General features: G+C 56.1%; 2 protein-coding genes across 12 annotated transcripts in view; one reads left to right on the top strand and one right to left on the bottom strand.

The window, feature by feature from the left end:
• The window catches only part of DOCK6 (dedicator of cytokinesis 6), a 58,292-nt gene extending 54,358 nt beyond the window's left edge, over positions 1–3,934 (bottom strand). For all 8 annotated transcript variants that reach the window (XR_012155688.1, XM_073318253.1, XM_073318254.1 and 5 more), the window contains exon 1: positions 3,840–3,934. Coding sequence is in view for 7 of the 8 variants with exons in the window: in XM_073318253.1 (XP_073174354.1) it covers positions 3,840–3,883 (44 nt within the window). In the remaining variant the exon portion in view is untranslated. The remainder of the gene's footprint in view (positions 1–3,839) is intronic.
• A 2,347-nt stretch (positions 3,935–6,281) lies between these two features.
• LOC140900791 (tetraspanin-1-like) lies at positions 6,282–19,218 on the top strand. 4 transcript variants are annotated; one of them, XM_073318618.1, is made up of 9 exons: positions 6,282–6,422; positions 10,884–10,913; positions 11,546–11,612; positions 12,027–12,233; positions 14,146–14,220; positions 15,908–16,015; positions 16,556–16,696; positions 17,313–17,396; positions 18,229–19,218. In XM_073318618.1, the coding sequence occupies exons 1-9, from the start codon at positions 6,370–6,372 to the stop codon at positions 18,283–18,285; spliced, it is 822 nt and encodes a 273-aa protein (XP_073174719.1). In that variant the 5' UTR covers positions 6,282–6,369; the 3' UTR covers positions 18,286–19,218. The 4 variants fall into 4 exon arrangements, with proteins under 4 accessions (XP_073174719.1, XP_073174720.1, XP_073174722.1 ...); XM_073318621.1 differs by lacking the exon at positions 6,282–6,422 and adding an exon at positions 8,016–8,155; XM_073318619.1 differs by lacking the exon at positions 10,884–10,913.
• Positions 19,219–20,349: the final 1,131 nt, after the last annotated feature.

Below are 20,349 nucleotides of genomic sequence, written 5' to 3'. Positions count from 1 at the left end.
GGCCTGGGGAACAAATACTTCACACCGGGCTCTCGAGTCTAGCAGCCGAAGGAGGCTGGAAGTGGGAGTGAGATGAACTCAGACGGGAAAGGAGGGGAATGGAGCCTGGGTGCAATTCGCCCCGGGCTGCGGTGGCTTCTCCATCCAGGCAGAGGGTCTGTCCAGGGTGAGGAACGGAATCGGGGCACCCGGCGGCCGGTCAGACCAGCTGCTCACCGGGGTCCCCTCGGGCCCTGGAATCCACAAGGCCAGGGGAGTGGTCCAGCCGCGGGACAGCCTTCCTGCCCCCTCCCCTCCTCCGGGGCAGGCCCAGCCAGGAGCTCAGGGCAGGGGAAGTGGGGCGGTGCCATGTCTGGGGGAGGACGTGCAGGCCGTAAATCAGCTGCAGTCAGCCTGGCCCTGTGTGTGTGTGTGGGGGGGGGGGGGGGGCGCACATCTGTCTGGCTCCGAGGTGCCGGGATCAGGCCAGGAAGCCTGGTGGCGACTGGCTCCCTCTCTCCGGTACGCTGGCTGTGAGTGAGGGGGAACCCAGCCACCTGCAGCCCCACAGTAACACCGGGCCCCCTTTAGCTGAAGGGAGTCAGGCCCCCAAGTAACTCAATGGGAGCCCGGCACCTAAATCCCTGCCTTGGCTCTCATCCAGCATGGGCCACCCACCTCTGCAGAGGCTAGGGGAGATCACTCACCCCCCTTACAGATGGGGAAACTGAGGCAAGGAGGGATGCCTGGCCCGATGTCACCAGCAAAGCCAGGATTGTCTTGCCAGATTGTGAGTTCCCGCATCGCGGACTCTGTCCTCGCCAGCTCCCCACAGGCTGGGAGCTAGGGGCGAATGGGAGGGGTTGGGGTAGGGACAGCCGCCCTGCGCTCCTGGGACTAGCTCAGAGACAGGCTCCTGCCGCAGGCTGTACAATGGATTATTTATGGATTCTGTGATAGCACCTTGGAGCCTTGTGATCGCTGCAAGGGCCCCGCCCTGGAGCAGTGGGGAGGCTCCCCTGCTGTGCCGGGTGCTGTACAGAGTCCTTGCCAGAAGGGGCTCACAGTCCAATGAGACAAGAGGGGGGAGGGAGGACTTTTGTGCCCATTTTTGCAGCTGGGAGAACCAAGGCCAAGAGAGTGGAGGGAAAGGATGGTGCAGTGGTTAGAGCGCTGGCCTGGGACCTGTGAGGCGCCCAGATACCCCGGGGATGGGGGTCAGACAAGTACCTTAGACGGGTAAATGAAGAGACTTGCCCAAGGGAGTCTGCAGCCCGGGCAGGTCCCCCAGGTCCCAGACCCGTCTCTTACGCCCCCAAGCTAACCCCACGGGACGTGTCTCTGCCCGCTGCCCCTCTGCCTTCCCCTCAGAAACCAGCGGGGCCAAGTGCAGCCACAGGCCCGGCGGCCCAGCCCGCCGCACACATCCGCCACCAGGAGCCTGGCGAAGGAAAGAGGAAGCCGAAAGCAACCACAGAGGCAGGGGGAGGGAAGAGCCCAGAGCACTGAATTATTCACACACCTGCTCCCCGCTTGCTGCCAGCTCATGAGATGACCCAAAGGCCCCGGCATCGTCCATTTTGCAACCCTGCCCCAACACACACCCCGGAGATCCTGCTCTTACTCCTTTGGTTATTGCCAGGCGACTGCCGGACGCTGAGCTGGGTTGTGTGTGGAGTTGGGGGGGTTGGTTTTTTTTTTACAGAACAAGAAAACGACGGGACACAAATCCAAGACTCCGGCCGCAGAACAAAACCGACACAGTTCAACGTCCACGAACTGCTATTTAAATTTGAATGGGTGCGTGGGTGGGCCCAGCTCCCCGCCTTCCACCTACGAGACACCAGCGCTTTGCCAGAGCATTAGCCCCACACTTTGCAAACTGGAGGAAAAGCAAACCCCTGCACACACACACACACGCCCCCCAAGCAGGCAAGGCAACAAAGCCCAGCAATTAAAAACTGCAGGGCCAGCTCTGGTCCCAGCGGGGAGAGCCAGGAAATGGGTCAGAATTTCCTTCCGCGGGATGAAACAATACATGCCAGAGCGGGGCTGGCCGAGGGCAGGGAAGGGGAGGAGGCGCTGGTGACCGTGGCCTAGGGCAGGTCTTGCCTGGATCCAGAGGGCGTTAGGCACACACGGGTTACGATCCTTGTGTAGACGGGCCACTTGTCATGTCACCGCGTTACCTGGCCCGAGTCAGCGCTCGTGCGGAACGGAGGGCTGTCGCGGGGCCAGCCCATGCTTCCCACCGGCGATCATCTCAGCCCGTCTGCACTAGGCTCCCCGAAGGGGGGACCAGCACCCGCTACGGTCACCCTCTCACAGCAGCGTCTACACGAGGCTGCAGCCGTGCCAAGGTTGTGGGGCGACGGCGAGCTGCTAAAAGCACAGCCACGAACGCTGGGGTGGTAAAACCCACCTCGCCACGGGGCACCCTCCTGAAACACACCAGGCCTCCCGCACCACAGGCAGCCTGGCGTCTCGGACGCCGACCCGGCCCCGCACAGCTCCAGCATTTCACGACGGGACACGCCCGGCACAAGCACGTGCAAGAAGTCACCCATGCGCCTTACAAGGGGAGAGCGGGGATACCTGGCTGCCCCGCCATCTTCTGGGGCCGGGGCTCAGCTCACATTTGGGGGGTGGGGGGGGTGGGGAGACTCCAGTTCTCAGCCCCATCGGCGCCCAATCCCACATCTTTAGAAAGAGGTGAGTGCGGGGGATGTTCCCATCCGGCAAAGGCAGGAGGGGTGGTTGGCTCACACGCCCACCTAGGGGGGGAAGGGGAGATGCCAGCTGGGACCCCACAGGGCACAGGATTCCTCCCCCAGAGACCCACCCCACCAAGGCCGTGCTAGGAAGCTGCTCAGGATTCTATCCCCTTCCCCAAGTGCACATCCTGGGGACCCCCCCAGCCTGTTCAGCCTACGCCTGGCAGGAGGGGGCTCTGCTGGGAGGTGGAAGCAGGTTTTGGGGAGCATCAGGCTATTGGCTGTCAGACGGGATGGGGACATGGCGCCCCCAGTGCAGAGGGAGCTGTGGGGCTCAGAGGTGCCCCACAGGGGAGGGATCCGGGCTGGGGGTGTTCGTGGGTGGATGGAAAATGGGGGGTGCCCCACAGGGGCCTGTGGGGTCAGGAATAGGGGTGGCTGCCCATTAGCTTGCCATGGGGAGGATCGGGGCTGGGAGTGGGGGCACCGTGGGCTTAGGGGGGCCCACAGGATGCAGAGGGAGATACACAGGGATGGGAGGAGGTGCACAGACTGGGGTGCCCATGGGGTAGGTACAGGGGGCAGTAGGGGAGTACCGCTGGCACTGTGGGTTGGGGACTGGGTACCATGGGGCTGGGAAGTGGGTGTTCTGGGCAGTGGGTGCCTTGGGTGCCTTCACTGGGTGGGTGCTGGGTGCTGGACGCCCTAAGCAGTGAGTGCTGGGGGCCCCAGAGGGGCTGCCTAGGGCAAGGGCGCTGGGTGCCCTTGGGGTGGGCTGGGTAGGGACTGGGTGCTCTCAGGCAGGGGTGGGTGGGTGCCCTTGGGCAAGTAGGCTGGAGGGGCTGGACTCTGGGTGGGTGCTGGGTGCCCTCGGAGGGGTGCTGGGTGGGGCGCTCAGTGCCCAGAGTGGTGGGTGCCCTGGTGGGGCGCAGGGGGGACATGCTGGGTGCCTGGGGGGGCGGTGGCGCTGGGGGGGACACGCTGGGGGGACGCGCTGGGTGCCGGGGGGGGCGCGCTGGGTGCCCGGGGGGGGCGCTGGGTGCCCGGGGGGGGCGCTGGGGGGGACGCGCTGGGTGCCCGGGGGGGGCGCGCTGGGTGCCCGGGGGGGGGACGCTGGGTGCCCGGGGGGGCCGCCGGGTCTCTCACCGGCTGATGCGCTGGGCGAAGGCCCGTCGCTCCGGGGCCGCCATGTGGCTCCGTCCCGCCGCCGCCGCCGCCGCCGGCTCCGCTCCGCGCTGGGCGCCCCGGGCCGGGCTGGGCAGGCGGGGCCGAGCCGGGGGCGGCCCCTTCCGGGTCCGGGCGCCGGGACCGCGCCGCCACCTGCCGGCCGGAGCCCTGTAGGGGCAGCGTCCCCTATGGAGACCCTATAGAGCGCCCGGAGACAGCCCGGCCCCGGGCGGGGACCCTATAGCGAGACCCCCAGAGACCCCCCAGGGACGCTTCCCGCTACACGTTGAGGGAGAGCCCTGTGTGGACTCAGCCCTCGTAAGCCGAGCGCTATAGGCAGAATCCCCTACAGAAATGCGCCCCTAAAGACGGAGAGGTCCCGTGACGAACTCCGTGGAGAGACCACTTCCCCCCCAGAGAGCCCTCAGAGAGAGACCCTTCCGCTACACGGGCCCTTATAGGGCACCTATAGACAGACTTTCCCCCTCCAGTGAGACACCCCCCCCCATATAAACAGTGCTTTTATAAAAGACACCTTTAAACAGCGGCATCCCCTACAGAAATGCAGCTGTAAAGGCAGAGAGACCTTTTCCCCTAGAGAAATCCCATCAAGAGGGAGACTCCTCCTGCCCGGGGCCCTTTCCCCTATAGAAATACCAATGACCCTACAGGGAGTCCCTCCCCCGCACTTTCGGGAGATCCGACTCCTCACCCTCCCGTGCAAGGAGTGGGGCTGGGTGTCATTTATTCTGTGGGGCTGGTGGGTCGGCCTATTATCAGCTGTACAGTAGGATAGTGCAGGGGGCCAGCACTGCCCAGACCCCATCCGAGATCACCGCCCCACTGTGCTGCACTGACAAACATTGAGAGACAGTCCCTGCCCCAATTAGCTCACAGTCTAAAGAGACAAAGGGCGGGAGGGGAAACTGAGGCACACAGAAGGCAGGGGATGTGCCCAAGGTCACCCAGCATCTCGAATGCGGCCCGCAGCTCTGGTCACACCAGCTCAAACTAGATATATGAGAACCGGGAAAAGTGCCGTGAAGGGCAACAAGTGATGGGGTGGGGGGGTGATGGGGGGGGTGGAACAGCTGTGGGTGCCCTAAGCAGTGAGTGCTGGGGGGGTGATGGGGGGGGTGATGGGGGGTGGAACAGCTGCTGTGTGAGGCAATTACAAAGGCTGGAACAGTTCAGCTTGGAACAGAGACGACTAAGGAGGGATAGGGGGTAGACCAGTCGATAATTGCCCTGGTTTAGTCATTCCCTCTCTACAGATGGGGTAAGATTCAATTAGAAATAGAAACAGGCAGACCTATAGATCAGATGGGATCAAATTAGCTTGCCTTAGATTCGATTACAATAGGAACGAACATTTGCACAGAGCAGATTGAATTAGCTACCAACAGGGTTAGTTACAGTGGCTCAGCCCGGGGGGGCCCATCGAGCCCGGTGTCCCGCCTCGGCCAGTGCCAGCTGCTTCAGACAAAGGATCATGACAGGAGACGTTCCTTCGGGACCCCGGGCAGCTGCAGGCGGGCGGATTCTCCAGCCAAACCAAAAGCTCTTTTCAAACTTTTTTTTCCCCCCAATCCTGAAATTATTTCTATTAACCCGGGGCCAGATCCTGAGCTGGTGTCAATCGCCTGAGCCCCATGGATTGACACCAGCTGAGGATCTGGCCCAATAAATCTGATCCACAGCGCTGAACGGGAGGACCCTAATTCTCTTGACGGTGGGATATTGGTGGCTGAAGACGGACACAATCCAGCTGGAAATAAGGCACAAAGTTTATCAGGGGCGGGGGAGTAAGCACGGTGGGGGGGGGTTGGGGGGGGAACTCCCCAGAGAAGTGGTGGATTCTCTGGCTCCCCGTGACTTCCCATGCAGCCTCGCTGCCTGCCTGGAAGATGCTTTAGCCGAACGCAAGCGGCTGGGCCCAGCACAGGGGCACCTGGGTGCAACGGGACGGCCTGGGCTCTCCAGGAGCTCTGGCTAGATCACAGGTGGGCCAGTCAGCCAGCGGGACCTGGCCCGGGCTGGCCCCGGGAATGGAGATGGCTGTTGGGCTGTAACCGAGCCACGACAAGGGGCAAACAGGGCCGGGATGGTGGTGGGGGGGGGGTAACGCACAGCGGTGCACTGGGGTACAGCAAGGCCCCTGCCGACCTCCCTCCGCCGGGCACTGGCTTTCCAAGGCCCTGGCCCGAGCCCGGCGGGGAGATGGAGAAACATCGCCCTCTAGTGAGGCTTTGCAGAACAGCCGCATGAACCGCCAGGGTGTGTTTGCCAAGCTTGGGGTGAGATTTTCCCCCGCTCCAGCGAGCAGCGGCCCCACATCCGTCCCTCCTGAGCCGTGCAGTCGCTGACAGCTGCAGAGGCCTCTGCCCTGATTCAGGTCAATGTTTACAGGCTTCCCGGAGCTGTTTCAGCTGCACAGTCAGAGCAGGGGCCCGTCTCTGAACGGGGCCAGGAACAATTGCTCCGAGACACCCTGCTGCAGAAGGCAGAGATGGGACATCCAGCCAGCGGGGACAGCTCCTTCCTGACCGCTCCCCGCCAAAGGTCTGCTCAGGCCCTGAAGCATCAGGCTTTATAACCCTTCCAATCGCCTTCATTTACAACTCTGGCTTTGAATGTTCTTGCTAAACCAAGAGCCCAGTGGATGCAAGAGAACTCAGGACAGGGCGGCAACAACATTATAGCCGGGTCTGGCTGTGTTCTGGGGGCCTGATCCCCTACTGGGGTAAATCAGCCTCATGCCAATTCAGTCAATAGCTCTGCTCTGATTCACAGCGGGCCAGGATCCAGCCCCAGACACGACAGTGATGCATGTTCAGACGGACAGGCAGACGGAGGGGGTATATGGGGATAGACAGACAGGCAGACGGAGGGGGTGTATGGGGATAGACAGACAGGCAGACGGAGGGGGTGTATGGGGATAGACAGACAGGCAGACGGAGGGGGTGTATGGGGATAGACAGACAGGCAGACGGAGGGGGTGTACGGGGATAGACAGATCCATCTGAAGAAGAGCTCTGTGTAGCTCGAAAGCTTGTCTCTTTCACCAACAGCAGTTGGTCCAGTAAAAGGTCCTCACCCCCCTTGTCTCTCTGAGTACGTAGGTAGATTCCTTTACTGCACTGAAAGGAAATTCAGGCCCTTTGACAGGTCTCCAGAGGAGCAATCCCACAGTCATGAGTCACCGTTTAAAACTACTGCCTTACCCTCTCTGGGCCTCAGTTTCCCCATCTGTAAAGTGGGAAGAATAATCCTTCCTCCCACCTTTTGTCTCTTCAGACTGTGAGCTCTTCAGAGCAGGGGCTGCCTCTCTCTCTGTGGCTGTGCAGCGCCCACCGCGACGGGGCCCTGGTCTGGGCTGGGGTCTGGGCGGCACCCGGCACCAGGGAGCTCTGATCTCGGTCGGGGTCTGGGCAGCGCCCGGCACGACGGGGCCCTGATCTCGGTCGGGGTCTGGGCAGCGCCCGGCATGACGGGGCCCTGATCTCGGTCGGGGTCTGGGCGGCACCTGGCACCAGGGAGCCCCAATCTCAGCCAGGCCCTAGCGGTGTTATCATAACACAGATTATAACAGGTGGGATTTTCCACAGCTCCTCTTCCCAAGTCCCAGTGACTCAGGGTAACCTCCCCTGAATGCCTGCGCTCCCCGGGGGCTCGAGGGAACTCCATCCCACGTTCCCCTGGGCCAACGGCCGGCTGGGCCCAGAGCACCGCCGAAAGCTCGGCCCTCGCCGCGGGAAGCGAAGCGTTAAAGCTGCGAGTGTACAAGCCCGCTGCCTGCACTCCCCTCCCCCTGCCCCGCTGGGAGCTCAGGCGGGCTCAGGTGGGGAGGGCGATGAAGTCCCAGAAGCAGGCACAACTCCAGAGCAGAGAGCGGAGATCAAACCCCGGAGCCGCCGCTCGCTGTTGTGTGGCAGGTGGGGAGCCACACCCTGTGGAAAGGAGACACCCACCGGCACCCACACCCCCGCACACTCACCCGCACACTCACCCGCACAGCCCCGCACACTCACCCGCACCCCCCCCGCACACTCACCCGCATACACACCCTGTGGAAAGGAGACACACACCGGCACCCACACACCCACCCACACACCCCCCGCACACTCACCCGCATACACACCCTGTGGAAAGGAGACACACACCACCACACACCTCAGCAGACTCACCCACACGCACACTCACTCGCCCACACACACATCAGGACACTCACCTGCACACACACACCCCGCACACACACACACACAGAGCAAACTTCCCAGCCACCCCTCCAAGAGGTAAGAGCTTTTTGCATGTCCAATATCCGCATTTCTCTTGTGTGTATAGCCAAAGGAGGCCAGGCCCTTTGCTGTCGCTCTGCGGAAATCAACGGAGTCGTGCCCAGCAGAGGATTTGGCCCCGGGAGATTCAGGCTTGTTGCAAAAGTCCAGCTCGCAAACCTGAAATCTGACCCAGTTTGCTAAAATGCTGGGTCTCTGTAGTCTTCTGTCATAGATGTGTAGTTCCCAACACGCAGCTCTGCCGGTGACCCTCAATCCCGACCTGCAGCCCCTGCTATCCCATCCCCGCCCTGGGCTCCCCCCAGCTCTGCCAGTGCCCCTCAATCCCGACCTGCAGCCCCTGCTATCCCAACCCCACCCTGGGCTCCCCCAGCTCTGCCAGTGCCCCTCAATCCTGATTCTCTGGCACTGTGGACAATGGATTTATCCGTACCCCACCACCAAGTGAGGGTTACCCCCATTTCACAGATGGGGAAACTGAGTCACAGGGCAGGCGTGACTTGCCTGCGTTTCTTTGCCTGCTTTGAACCCGGATCTCGCCAGCAGGGCACCGGGCTCCAGCTGTAGATGGAGCTTCAGCACCAGCCATCAGCACCCACATGGCTCTGCTGCTGCCCCTCAACTCCAGCCTGCAGCCCCCTGCAATCCCAGCCCTGCAGACCACACACATCACAAGGAAGGTGCCTCCTGGCTGAGCCCTTCTGAACAGGGAGTCGGGCTGAACCCTTTGGATTCCCTGCTGGACAGGTTTCAGGGCCCCACCCTGAGGCCCCCGAGCTCTCCTAGTGGGAGGCTGCTGTTCGTGGAACCCCCAGGATAAAGGGGTGCAGGCGGATCCCAGCCCATTGGCTGCTGCTAGGCAACAGCTTCAGCTGCAGGGAAACAAGGGGCTAGGAGACGATGCTGCAGAGGTGGCCTTAGGGAGTGGTGGTGCAGGGAGGAGGTGCAGGGAGTTGGCCTTAGGGAGCAGTGGTGGAGGGAGGAGGTGCAGGGGGAGCCTGTAGCCTCAGGGCAGGTTGTCCTATCGCTGCTGGGAGACGGGCGAGGCCCTGCTCCAGTCTGATCCGGTCAGTCCTGCGCGGGAGCAGTGCGCTGAGTGCTTATTAGATGTGATGAGTCTGCAAGGCTCAGAAGCCCCTGTTCCTAGGCTCACCCTGACTCACCCCCTTCCAGTATCTAGAGCGTGGGCTGGGGTGGCACGACCCCCAACAGGTTGTGCAGAGTCTTCGGGGCTAGATGGGAGGGAAGGCCGAGCACCACTGAACTAGCCGCGGATTCACTGAGACGCGTCACCCTGAGATCTTCCCACCCCCTTTTCCTGGCTCAGTGACTTGCTTATCCAGGCCCAGCTGCCTCTTTTATAGCTTCCACATTTCGGGGAAGGCACCGCTTGGGAACCAGCCCAGCTCCTGAAGCAGTGAGGAGCTACAGAGCAATGGTCCTTGCTGGCCCAGCACGGGGCACCCCGTGACTTGACCCAGTGCCAAGGAGCCATGGCAGGAGGAAAGGACCGAGAGCAGATAGCTCTCCCATCGTGGCCGAACGAGACCCTGCGGCTGGAGCCAAAACTGGACAATTCAGATGGGAAAGAAGGGGCAGATTTTGAACCGTGAGGGGAATTAACCATTGGAGCAGCCACCTCAGGGCCAGGGCAGATTCTCCATCACATGCCCGCTGTCAGTCAAGACCGGATGTCCTTCCAAATCTAGCTCAGTGGGATGTGACGGGCTTGATGCAGGCATTGTTGAATGAGTTTCTAGGAGTCAGTGCCAGAGGAGGTCAGAGGGAGCAGGGCCCAGTGCCCAGAGCAAAAGACCAGCACTCTGCAGACTGGGGTTCTGTTACCCACTCAGCACCTGGCCTGTCACTTCCCTGCCTCAGTTTCCCCAGCTGCATAATGGAGCTAATGAGAGTGGCCTCCTTTTGAGGAGCGCTTTGCAATCTACGATGGAAGAAACTATGTAAGAGTGAGGTATTGGTCAATGGTCAAGGGTCCATCAATGGTCCCTTCTGGCTTTAAAACCTAGCAACCGCCTTTATGTTACTTTACTCCTGCTCCGTGGGGAAAGTGAATCCCTCTCTGCTTTTTACCGCGGTTGCGCATTCAGTGGTTTGCAAAGGGTTAACACATGATGCACCAACGTTCTGAGCCTATTACAGCCATGAGCAGCTCATGTGATCCGTGTTCACAGCTTCCTAGATCCCCAGGCCAGAAAGGACCATTGTGATCTTCTGGTCTGACCTCCTGGAGAACACAGGCCCTGGGGATTCCCTCAATCCGTTCAGACTTGAGACAAACACCCATCTTGATTTAAAAACTGCCAATGCTTACAATCCACCAGGATCCATGGGAAGCTGGTCTGGTGTGTAATTACTCTCACCGGTACAAATTTGCACTTTATTGCCAGTCAGAATTGGTCTAGCTTCAACTTCCAGCCATTGGCTTTTGTTAGACCTTTTTTGGCTGCTAGATCGAAGAGCCCCCTATGGTCAGATATTTGTCCCCATGTAGGTACTTACAGACTGTGATCGAGGCACCCATCACCCTCTGCTTTGTTTAGCTAAAAGGCTTGAGCTCCTGGAGGCTCTTGCTGGCAGTAGGTAAGATCCTTGGGGGATGATGTTTGAGACAGTTATAAGCCCTGGTTATAAGCGAGATCAGTGGTTTGACAATTGATGGACTATTTATGAAAACGTCTAACCACCAGGTTTTCATCTTTTATAGATGCCTTATAAATTGGAAGCTTCAAACAAGGTGTGAGCTACACTGCAACCTGGCTGGGTGGGGAAGTTATTTCATATCAGTGTCTGGAACGCTGCTAGCCCTGACCGTTCAGAAACCGTCACTGTGGCCTTGCATAAATCATGAGCTGTTTTTTTTTAAATCAATTTTCTGGGGATCTGTTTCTATGCCTTCTATTTGTTGAGTCTTTGGGGATCACATCTACAAGCTTCTCTCTGCAGCTGGGAGAGCTAGAAAGTTGCTTTATTTTTCTTTTCTTTTTTCTTTAAATGAAAACTGTGAGTTTCATAAAATCACCTGACTCCAGTGGCTGGGACTTTAAGAAAAAGCCCAAATATAGTGAGAGTTGGGAACACTGTAAACAGTGGAAAACACCCACATCCTCTCTGTCCCCTGTGTGGTCTGCCTCACCCCTCTACATCACACTTCTTATCTCAGGCAGTTTGGACAAGTCTGGGCCTGAGAAGGCTTTGCAGGGTCGGAGCTATCACCTTATTTATTGTGTGTATTATGGTAGTTCCGAGAGATTCACACCGAGTCAGGGGGGGCCCTGTAGTGCCGGGCGCTGCACAGCCCCCCATTGCGACTGAGCGGGGCCATGCTGAACCCCACGTCTTTACAGCCCCCTTCTCCTCTCCATGTAGGTGCTGGAAGATGGGCTGCTTCTCATTCCTGAAGATGATGATGTTTGTGTTCAATGGCGTTATATTTGTGAGTAGGCAAAACCGCAGCTGGTGGGCTGGGGGCTCTGATCCCGTGTGGAAGGAGAAGAGAAGGCCCTGCAGGCTGGGGGTAACCCTGGGAGCTGCAGTGCAGCCCGAGAAAGGAGCCTTGCGCAGAATGTGGCCCCGCAGGGCCCTTTAGGGAAAACTTTTTCACTAGGAGGGCGGTGAAGCACTGGAATGCGTTACCTAGGGAGGTGGTGGAATCTCCTTCCTTAGATATTTTTAAGGTCAGACTTGACAAAGCCCTGGCTGGGATGATTTAGTTGGGGATTGGTCCTGCTTTGAGCAGGGGGTTGGACTAGATGACCTCCTGAGGTCCCTTCCAACCCTGATATTCTATGATTCCCATGGTGAGGAATGAAGGGAGGCCGCTCACTGCTTACCAGCCTCTCTCCCCCAGCTGGGCGGGCTGGCCGTGCTGGGCATTGGCATCTGGATGAAGGTGGATGGAGGCTCCTTCGTGCAGATTCTGGGGGCCGCTGCACCCCAGCTGATGCAGCTGATCAACGTGGGGTACCTGTGCATCGCTGTTGGCACCTTCCTGCTGCTCATGGGCTTTCTGGGCTGCTGCGGGGCCATGAAGGAGAGCAAGTGCATGCTGCTGCTGGTAGGGGCTGCAGCACCATGGGGAAGGGTTGGGGGCTAACGGACAGAGCACTGGACTGGGATACAGGAGTCTCTGGGACCTCAGGCCAGCTGCCTCCCCTCTGTGCTTCATTCTCCCCAGTACGCAGTGGGGATAGCAGCCAGACCTACCTTTGTGCAGAGTCGAAGTGCTCCTGGCTAGAGGGATCATTAAGGGGGTTGGCTAGGACACAGTACATTTTGTTTCAGATTCTGGCTTTGCCCCAGACTCCCGGAGTGACCCTGGGCAAAGCACCGCTGTGTGCCTCAGTTTCCCCTACCTACGATGGGGGTGCAGGTCATGGCAACTTCTGCAAAACTGGTTCTGTTTTGAACCTTTGTCCGAATCCTGGGTGACGGTAGGAAGGTGGAGAGGCAGGAGCCAGGAACCAAAGCCCGGGGTCAGAGAAGCTGAACGGCAAACCCAGGGTCTGAGTCTTGAGTCAAGCTGAGGGGCAGAGCCAGAGATGGAGTCCAGGCCAAGGGCCAGCGCCAGGTATCAGGGTCAGCACTGGGGTTCCGGGGTTGAGCGGGAGACAGGTCAGAGCCAACGTCAATGCCGGTTGTTCAGAGACAGAGAAGCAGCGCAGTCGTGGAAGCTGGTCACACTGTTATCCTCTGGGCGCCTCCTGGGATGCCCAGGGGCTTACGGAGGATCAAGGAGCCAATCAGGGATTGTTAAACCACCGGTCAGCTGGCTCTCCCGGGGCAGACCGTCCGACGGCGTGCACCCTCGGTGGATTGCGGGCGGGCGGGCGGGCGGGCTATGACAGCGCGAGGAGGTGGTGGCTGACCCCTCGGCAGGCCTGGGCTTGAGTCCCACCGTGGAAACGTGCGAGATATTTCCCACAAAATGATTTTTCCAGCTCTGCCCCACCCCTGCCGCCTCTCCAGGTTAGGAAGTGGGAAAATTTCCCTCTAAAGGCTTTTTTGGGACATTTTCACCCCCAAAATTCCCACTGTTGCTGGAAATGTTCAGGTTTCTGCCAAAAAAATCCCCAACCCCTGAAAAGCAGCGGGGGGAGGGAGAACTGGTTTTCAGCAACGGCATTTTGTGGCTTTGAGAAATTTCAGGTTTTGATAGAAAAATACCAGAACTTTTTGTGGGAAGGAGGTGGATGAAAATCTGAAAAATTCTAAGAAACATTTGATGAAAATGTACAAAATTTTGTCAAAATTTCCAGGGGAAAAATATAATTTCCCAGCTAGCTCTGAGCTCAGATTCTTCTAAGACTATCCAAAAGTCGGTCCCTCTGTAGCTAACACCGAACAACTCGTTGTCTCCCCTAGGGGCTGGAAGCCAGATTTACAAGGTAGTTCAGAAGCAGATTCCTAGATGCTAAAGCCCGAAGGGACCATTGTGATCCCTCAGCCTGACCTCCTGTATAACACAGGCCGATTGACCCTTCCCGACTCAATTCCTGTTTAAGTGAGAGCAGATCTTTTAGAAAAACATCCTGTCTTGATTTGAACACTGCCAGCGAGGGAGAAGCTGCCTTAGCCCTTTGAAACTTGTTTGAATGGTTAATTACCCTCGCGGTTAATAACGTGCCCCTTATTTCCAGCCTGAATGAGTCTAGCTTCGACTTCCAGCTGCTGGACCTTGTTAGACCTTTGTCAGCTGCATTGACGAGCGCTTTAATAAAACAGGCGCCTACTGGAATGTAAAAGGTGCCTCTGTGAGTTGGGTACCTAATTCCCATTGGCTCTGCATCTTCAGGTGCCTAAATACCCAAATCTGGCCCTTGGCTGTGTTGGTCTATTTCTGACTATGACCGCCTGGGGCTGCCACACCTTGCCAGGGGACCCTTTTCTCCAGCCCCCAGGGATGGCTCCTGCAAAGGTCTCTGTGCCGGTACGGGCGGCTTTTGATCTCGGTCTCTCTCTGTCTCCAGTTCTTTGTCATTATCCTGATTCTCTTCATCGCTGAGGTCACGGGGGCTGTCGTAGTCCTCGCCTTCTCTTCTATGGTAAGTTCAAGGCTGGGCTTTGAGAACATTCGAGCTGCCAGCCTGGGTCAGACCCGAGTCCATCCAGCCCAGGATCCTGTCTCCACCACTGCCCTGTACCAGAGCATCAGGGGAGTGTATGGAACAGAGCCGTTCAGTGAGCCACCGCTGTGCTCCACTCCCAGCTTCTGGTGTCTGAGTCAGAGCCCCACAGGCTGGGAACTGTTTGACGGCTCTCCTCCGCCTCTTAAAACAGGACCTAGGGGGATTCTGCTAAGGGAGGTGGAAAGTCATGGGAGTCAGGATTCCTGGGTTCTCTCCTGCAGCACCCCCGGGGCCCTGGCCTAGGCTTGTCTCCCTAGATGTTGTAAATAACAGGGTAAATAACAATGCCTAGAGCCTAGAGACAGCTGAGTGAGCGACTGAGTATTTGGTTCAGTGGCTGAACTGGAATTGTTTTCAAAAATATTTCAGGTTGACCCCAAACTTTCATTTTTTTTCTTGCCAAAACGAAAAACTGAAAAAAAAATTGTTATAGATTCATGGACACTAAGGTCAGACGGGACCATTATGATCATCTAGTCCGACCTCCTGCACCACGCAGGCCACAGAATCTCACCCACCCACTCCTGCAATAAACCTCTCACCTATGTCTGAGCTATTGAAGTCCTCAAATCGTGGTTTAAAGACTTCACGGTGCAGAGAATCCTCCAGCAAGTGACCCGCGCCCCATGCTGCAGAGGAAGGCGAAAAACCCCCAGGGCCTCATCCAATCTGCCCTGGAGGAAAATTCCTTCCCGACCCCAAATATGGCGATCAGCTGAACCCTGAGCATGTGGGCAAGATTCACCAGCCAGATACCGAGGAAAGAATTCTCTGTCGTAACTCAGATCCCACCCCCTCTAACATCCCTGGGTTTGTTTAGTTTCTCGATGGTTTCTTTTTACCCTTTTGGGGTTTGTTTGGAATTTTTCGTTAAATCTAACTAAATTTAGAAATGAAATGTTTTGACTGTTTAGGAGAAACCCCTCCCCCCTTTTTTTGGCCGAAACTATGCAGAAAATTCAACTAAACCTGCATTTTTGGCCAACAAGCATTTTGCACCCCCCCAAAATAATAACAATTTGTTCAACTCCAATCCTCATGACTTTCTCTGGGTCAACATTTAAAACCCCCGTCAAAGCACAAGATCAAGGGGATGCTGACTGGAACTGAAAGGTGTCAACCTCAGGGTTGATTGACAGAAATATTTTTTCACACAACGTGCTATTCATCTGTGGAACTCACTGCTGCTGGATGGTGCTTAGGCTGAGAACATAGCAAAATTCAGAGAGAGGTTGGAAGATTACATACGTACTAGAAGTAGAGTTGTGATAGTTAATGCAAATAAATGGTCCTGGAAAGGAAATTAATCCTATTCCTTCCTCTGAAGGATGTGACTTTGACCACTGTCAGAGATGGGATATTGCCTTAGATGGACCATTGGTCTGATCCAGGCTGGCCGTCCCCGGGTTAAACAAATAGAAGATAAAGGTATAAAACACTAGATCTGCCATGTGTCTCCCGAGGGCTGGTGCAGTCATTTAAATGCCTGGCTCGTTGCACTGGGAGGTTGTTTCATTTGTCTGCTAAGCTCAATAAATGAAAAACCAAACAGCTCCTGAAAGACAAGACAAGGTGCCAATCTGTGTGTGTCTCTGGGTTCCAGGCTGATATATTCATTGAGCACCTGAAAACCTGGGCTGTGAAAACCTTACGAGAGGATTACGGGAGGCAGGACGACTTGACTGCAATTTGGGACACAACCATGAAGGAGGTGAGCAGTGGCGCATTTCGGCATTCCCTCTGGAAGAGATGGATTTGGCCAGCTGATGCATGGCGGGCAAGGGGAATTCCCCCAGCAGTGTGTGTGTGTGGGGGAGGGGGAATCTCCATGCTGGAAGGCCAGTGGGACTTGAGCACATGCTTGAAATTAAGCACCTGCAGAGGCAGCTCTTACATCACTCCTAGGGGTCCGGCTGGAGGGCTTTAGTGCTCTGGATAGTCTAAGCTGGCCCACGGGGGAGCTGGAAGGATCATTAGCTGCATTTTCCAGATGGGGGAAACTGAGGCACAGAATCTTGCCTAGGGACTCTAGAAATTGAATGTAGATCTCCTGTGTCCCAGCCAAGCACTTTAAATGCAAAGCCACCCACTTCCGTTAGCGATTAAGCCTATGTGATTCACTTTCAGGGCAGGGCAAGGTTTTTACAACACTGCCTTCTTAAACGGCCACATCCTCCCCCCAGTCAAACCGTCCTGGACGTGAATCTAAAATGTGGCTGTGGCTGTAAATCAACTGGTGTTCTCGTTCTAGCTGAAGTGCTGTGGCTTCAACAACTACAAGGATTTCAACAGCTCCTACTTCTACCAAACGCACAGCCAGACTTATCCCACAGGCTGCTGCCTGCCGCCCAAGCGGGAGTGCCCGGAATCTGAACTGGACAGCACCAAGAAGGTAAGGAAAAGACCATAGCAAGGTATTTGCCATAGGAGACAGGCTATGAGTTGTTAGTGAATGTGGCGCTGACATACACAGTCTTCCAAATTCTTCTTATTTTTTAGCGTTCTGAGCAAGTTTTCAGTCTTGGGAAGAAATTCTGTGTTCTTAGTTTTGGGTTAGCAAGGCTCTGGGTAGAGTTTGCTGTCTGCCTCGGGCTCTGATTAGCCAGTTCCTGAGGCAGAGTTGCTCCCGGGGAAACTGGTTGGATTGAGATTCCAAGACGAAGGAATTGCCTGGCTTGCTCTTTGGTCACCTCTCTGAACTCTTCCGCCAGTAGATGCTGCATCTCCATTCGGAGGGTTTGCTGATAGAGCTGCATAGCTCTATCAGTAAATCTGTCTAGTATAAGGCCTGGCCTAAGAAGAAACTTTCCCAGGGACAGGTTGTGGAACTGCCGTTGGTTTTTCACACCAACAGAGAATCCAGCCCTAGGTTTGATATTACAATCACATCCCCAATTAACGAGCCGCTATGGGCCATTGTGGGGACAGACTGTCATTAGTGCCGAGATGAGACGCACTGGCCCCATCACTGGCCCGCTTTGCATCTGTGATTCTCTTTCCCCTCCCAGGGCTGCTTGCAGGAGTTCCAGACCTTCCTGAGCAGGAACGGGAGGATCGTTGGTGGGGTGGCATTAGGAATTGGTGTGCTCGAGGTACGCTTTATGCTTTCATGGCATACTTGTGGTCTAGGACTCATGAGAACTTCATTCAGTTCCTGGCTCTGCTACTGCCTTGCTGGGCAATCCCTGGCAAGTCACTTCCCCCAGCCCCACTCGTCCCTGCTCCATGCCTCAGTTTCTCCACCTGTAAAATGGGGGGCAGTTATCTTTCCTTGGATCGTGCCCCTCGGCACCTTGGCCTGAACAGTTTGGCGGTGTCAGAGTTCACAAGTCCAGGTCCTGCAGACCCGGGTTTACAATGCAGTGCAGATAGGGGTAATTCTCTGGCCTGTTATACAGGATGTCAGACTAGAAGTTCTAATGATTTATTACAGGGGTGGCCAATCTGAGCCTGAGAAGGAGCCAGAATTTACCAATGTACATTGCCAAAGAGCCACAGTAATACGCCAGCAGCCCCGCATCAGCTCCCTTCCCCCTGCTCCCGGCACCTCCCGCCCACCGGCAGCCCCCCGCCGGTCAGCGCCTCCCCCTCCTGCCTCCCCCCTCCCTCCCTGCACTTTCCAATCAGCTGTTTCATGGGGTGCAGGAGGCTGGGGGGGAGAAGCAAGATCAGGGTAGGCTCAGGGGAGGGGGCGGGAAGGGGTGGGGAGCCAGGGGTTGAGCAGTGAGCACCCCCTGGCACATTGGAAAGTTGGCACCTGTCGCTCCAGGCCTGGAGTCGGGGCCTAGACAAGGAGCAGTGTATTAACTTCTGAAGAGCCGCATGGGGCTCCCGAGCCACAGGTTGGCCACCCCTGGCCTATTGTGATCTTAAAATCTATGAACTCTTTGTAACTGTTTCCCTCTTTGTTTTCTTGTTTCCTAGCTGGCGGCTATGGCTGTTTCCCTGGTTCTGTATTGTCAGATCGGTACAAACTCCTGAAAAACAAGATTTCCACCGGAAACACAAAATGCCTCTCCTGCCGTCCATAACTCCTCCTGCCTGTGCATCTTCCTGATGTTTACTGCGAGAGAAACCTAACTTTTCTTATTAATAACTAATCACTAATATTTCCTGTTAATCTGTAATAGCACTAAGCAATCAGATGGATACGACGCCAATGAGACTACGTGAAAATGGAGATGGTATCTTTTCCATGCCATTTTTTGTGTATGTTTCAATGATAAATTTGATCTGACCTGTTTTTCTTGTGTGCTCAACAAGAAATTAGCTTAAAGGTGGCAATCTAAACATCTAAAAGAGGAGAATGAAACCAACATGCCCCCTACCACATGTTATTGTAGACCCTACCCAAAACATGCACTGACTGAGGATCATTTACGTAGCTCTTACAGTATTTCCTTTCATTTGTCACATGCTTTGAGCTGTGACACAGTGAGCCATGTTGACATTTTAACGTACTCTCATTGCGTCTGAGCTGCAATGAAAAGGGCAGGTCCCTCCTTTCAGAGTGACTGATTCAGGCTCTCTGCAAACTCAGGCAGATGTCACTGCATCAGTTACTTCACATGCTGAGGGTTCTCTTTGCAGCCGTAACAGCTTGAGACTGGCTCTTCCATCCCTTCTTTTAATGAAAGCAGAGACTTGGGGGAATAATTACAAATTCCAGTCATCCCTCTGTGCTCACCACAGCTTTAAACATGCCCAGCAATCTGAGAAATACTTAAACGATGCACTTTTACTGATATAGCACATCATGAACTTGAATTCTAATGAAATATTTCATGTCCCTTTTCCCCCATCCTCCTTGTGTGTGTTCAGAAAAGATCAAGTCAACAGTGTGTCATTGGTTTTCTGCCCCCGGCAATGTTTTTTCTGCCAATGTCTTGTAATTTGTATAAATTAAATATCCATGATCTTTCTATGCAGATGTTGTTACCTTGGCTATTGCAAGTGGCTGTTTGAAAGTGACGAGGTTCAGGGAAGAGCAAAGCTGGGTTGTGGAGGGAAAAAAAGATTTCCCTTTACTCATTTTGGAATGAAATTCATCCCTGGGATTATGGACAGCACATGATCTTAAACTCCCAAGGGGTGACTCTTATACTTCTAGAATTCAATTGCCTTGTTAATTTCTAAAAGGAAGACGGTTTTTTGTGGGTGCCTATTTATTGTTTGTGTTATGGTAGCACCCAGAGGTCTCCTGTACAAACAGTCCCTGCCCCCCAAAGATTCTAAAGAGACAAAGAAAGGAGAACAATCTCCATTTTACAGATGGGGAAACTGAGGCACAGGAAGGGGACAGGGAATCTGTGGCAGAGCCAGGAACAGAACCCATGTCACATGAGTCCCAGTCCCACCCCTTAACTACAAGCCCTTCCTTCTTCATTTTGGGAGTTCTAGTCAACAAGAGCCAGCCCAGCCCCCTCCTTGGCTAACTCTCTGTAATGTACAAAGCACGACCGTGGTTACTAAGCCCTGTACAGAATGGCCCCGTGGGAACACTTGTTGCAGGATCGCAGCCCGTGCTTTACAGAGAGGGAGAGGTGGGACTGGGCATTGCACCCCCTGGCCAAAATGCCCCCAGGGGGCCTATGGGCGGCGTTGCGGGAATCCCCTATCTCCCGCTGAATGGAGCTGAATAGTCATGGGCTGCATGTTCCAGCATATGCCGCTCAGCCTGGCCCCCCACCAGCCCCCATGCCCTCTGCTGGCACGGCCCTGCTCCCGGCAGGGGCTAGCTGGATGTGGCAGAGGGGTGGGGCCCCAAATACGGGACCAAAAGAACAGCCCTTGGTTGGTAGTCACTGACAGAATGGGGTCCCCTAGTGTTCTGTGGGGAAGATCTGATTTAGTCCCAAGCCATAGACCCTGCAGCCATGGGAAACTGAGGACCGTATAGACACCCTACAGTGGTCCCAGTCTATGGCCCTATAGCAGTCCCACTCTCTGGCCCCTAGGGACGAAGGAGGCAGATGCTGCCTCACAATGGAGCCTGCTCCCCATTCCCCCGCCCCTTCCAACAGCCATCGGGCGACAGTTGGAATC

This window comes from Lepidochelys kempii, chromosome 20, assembly GCF_965140265.1.
Source record: "Lepidochelys kempii isolate rLepKem1 chromosome 20, rLepKem1.hap2, whole genome shotgun sequence".
In the NCBI taxonomy this organism is placed as follows: Eukaryota; Metazoa; Chordata; order Testudines; family Cheloniidae; genus Lepidochelys; species Lepidochelys kempii.
This window is presented reverse-complemented; position numbering and strand designations above follow the sequence as displayed.

Coding starts and splice junctions, on each gene's coding strand:
- LOC140900791 (XM_073318618.1), top strand. CDS start 6,370: ATGGGACATCCAGCCAGCGGGGACAGCTCCTTCCTGACCGCTCCCCGC. Junction 14,221..15,907: donor TCCTCGCCTTCTCTTCTATG/GTAAGTTCAAGG, acceptor TCTGGGTTCCAG/GCTGATATATTCATTGAGCA. Junction 17,397..18,228: donor TAGGAATTGGTGTGCTCGAG/GTACGCTTTATG, acceptor CTTGTTTCCTAG/CTGGCGGCTATGGCTGTTTC.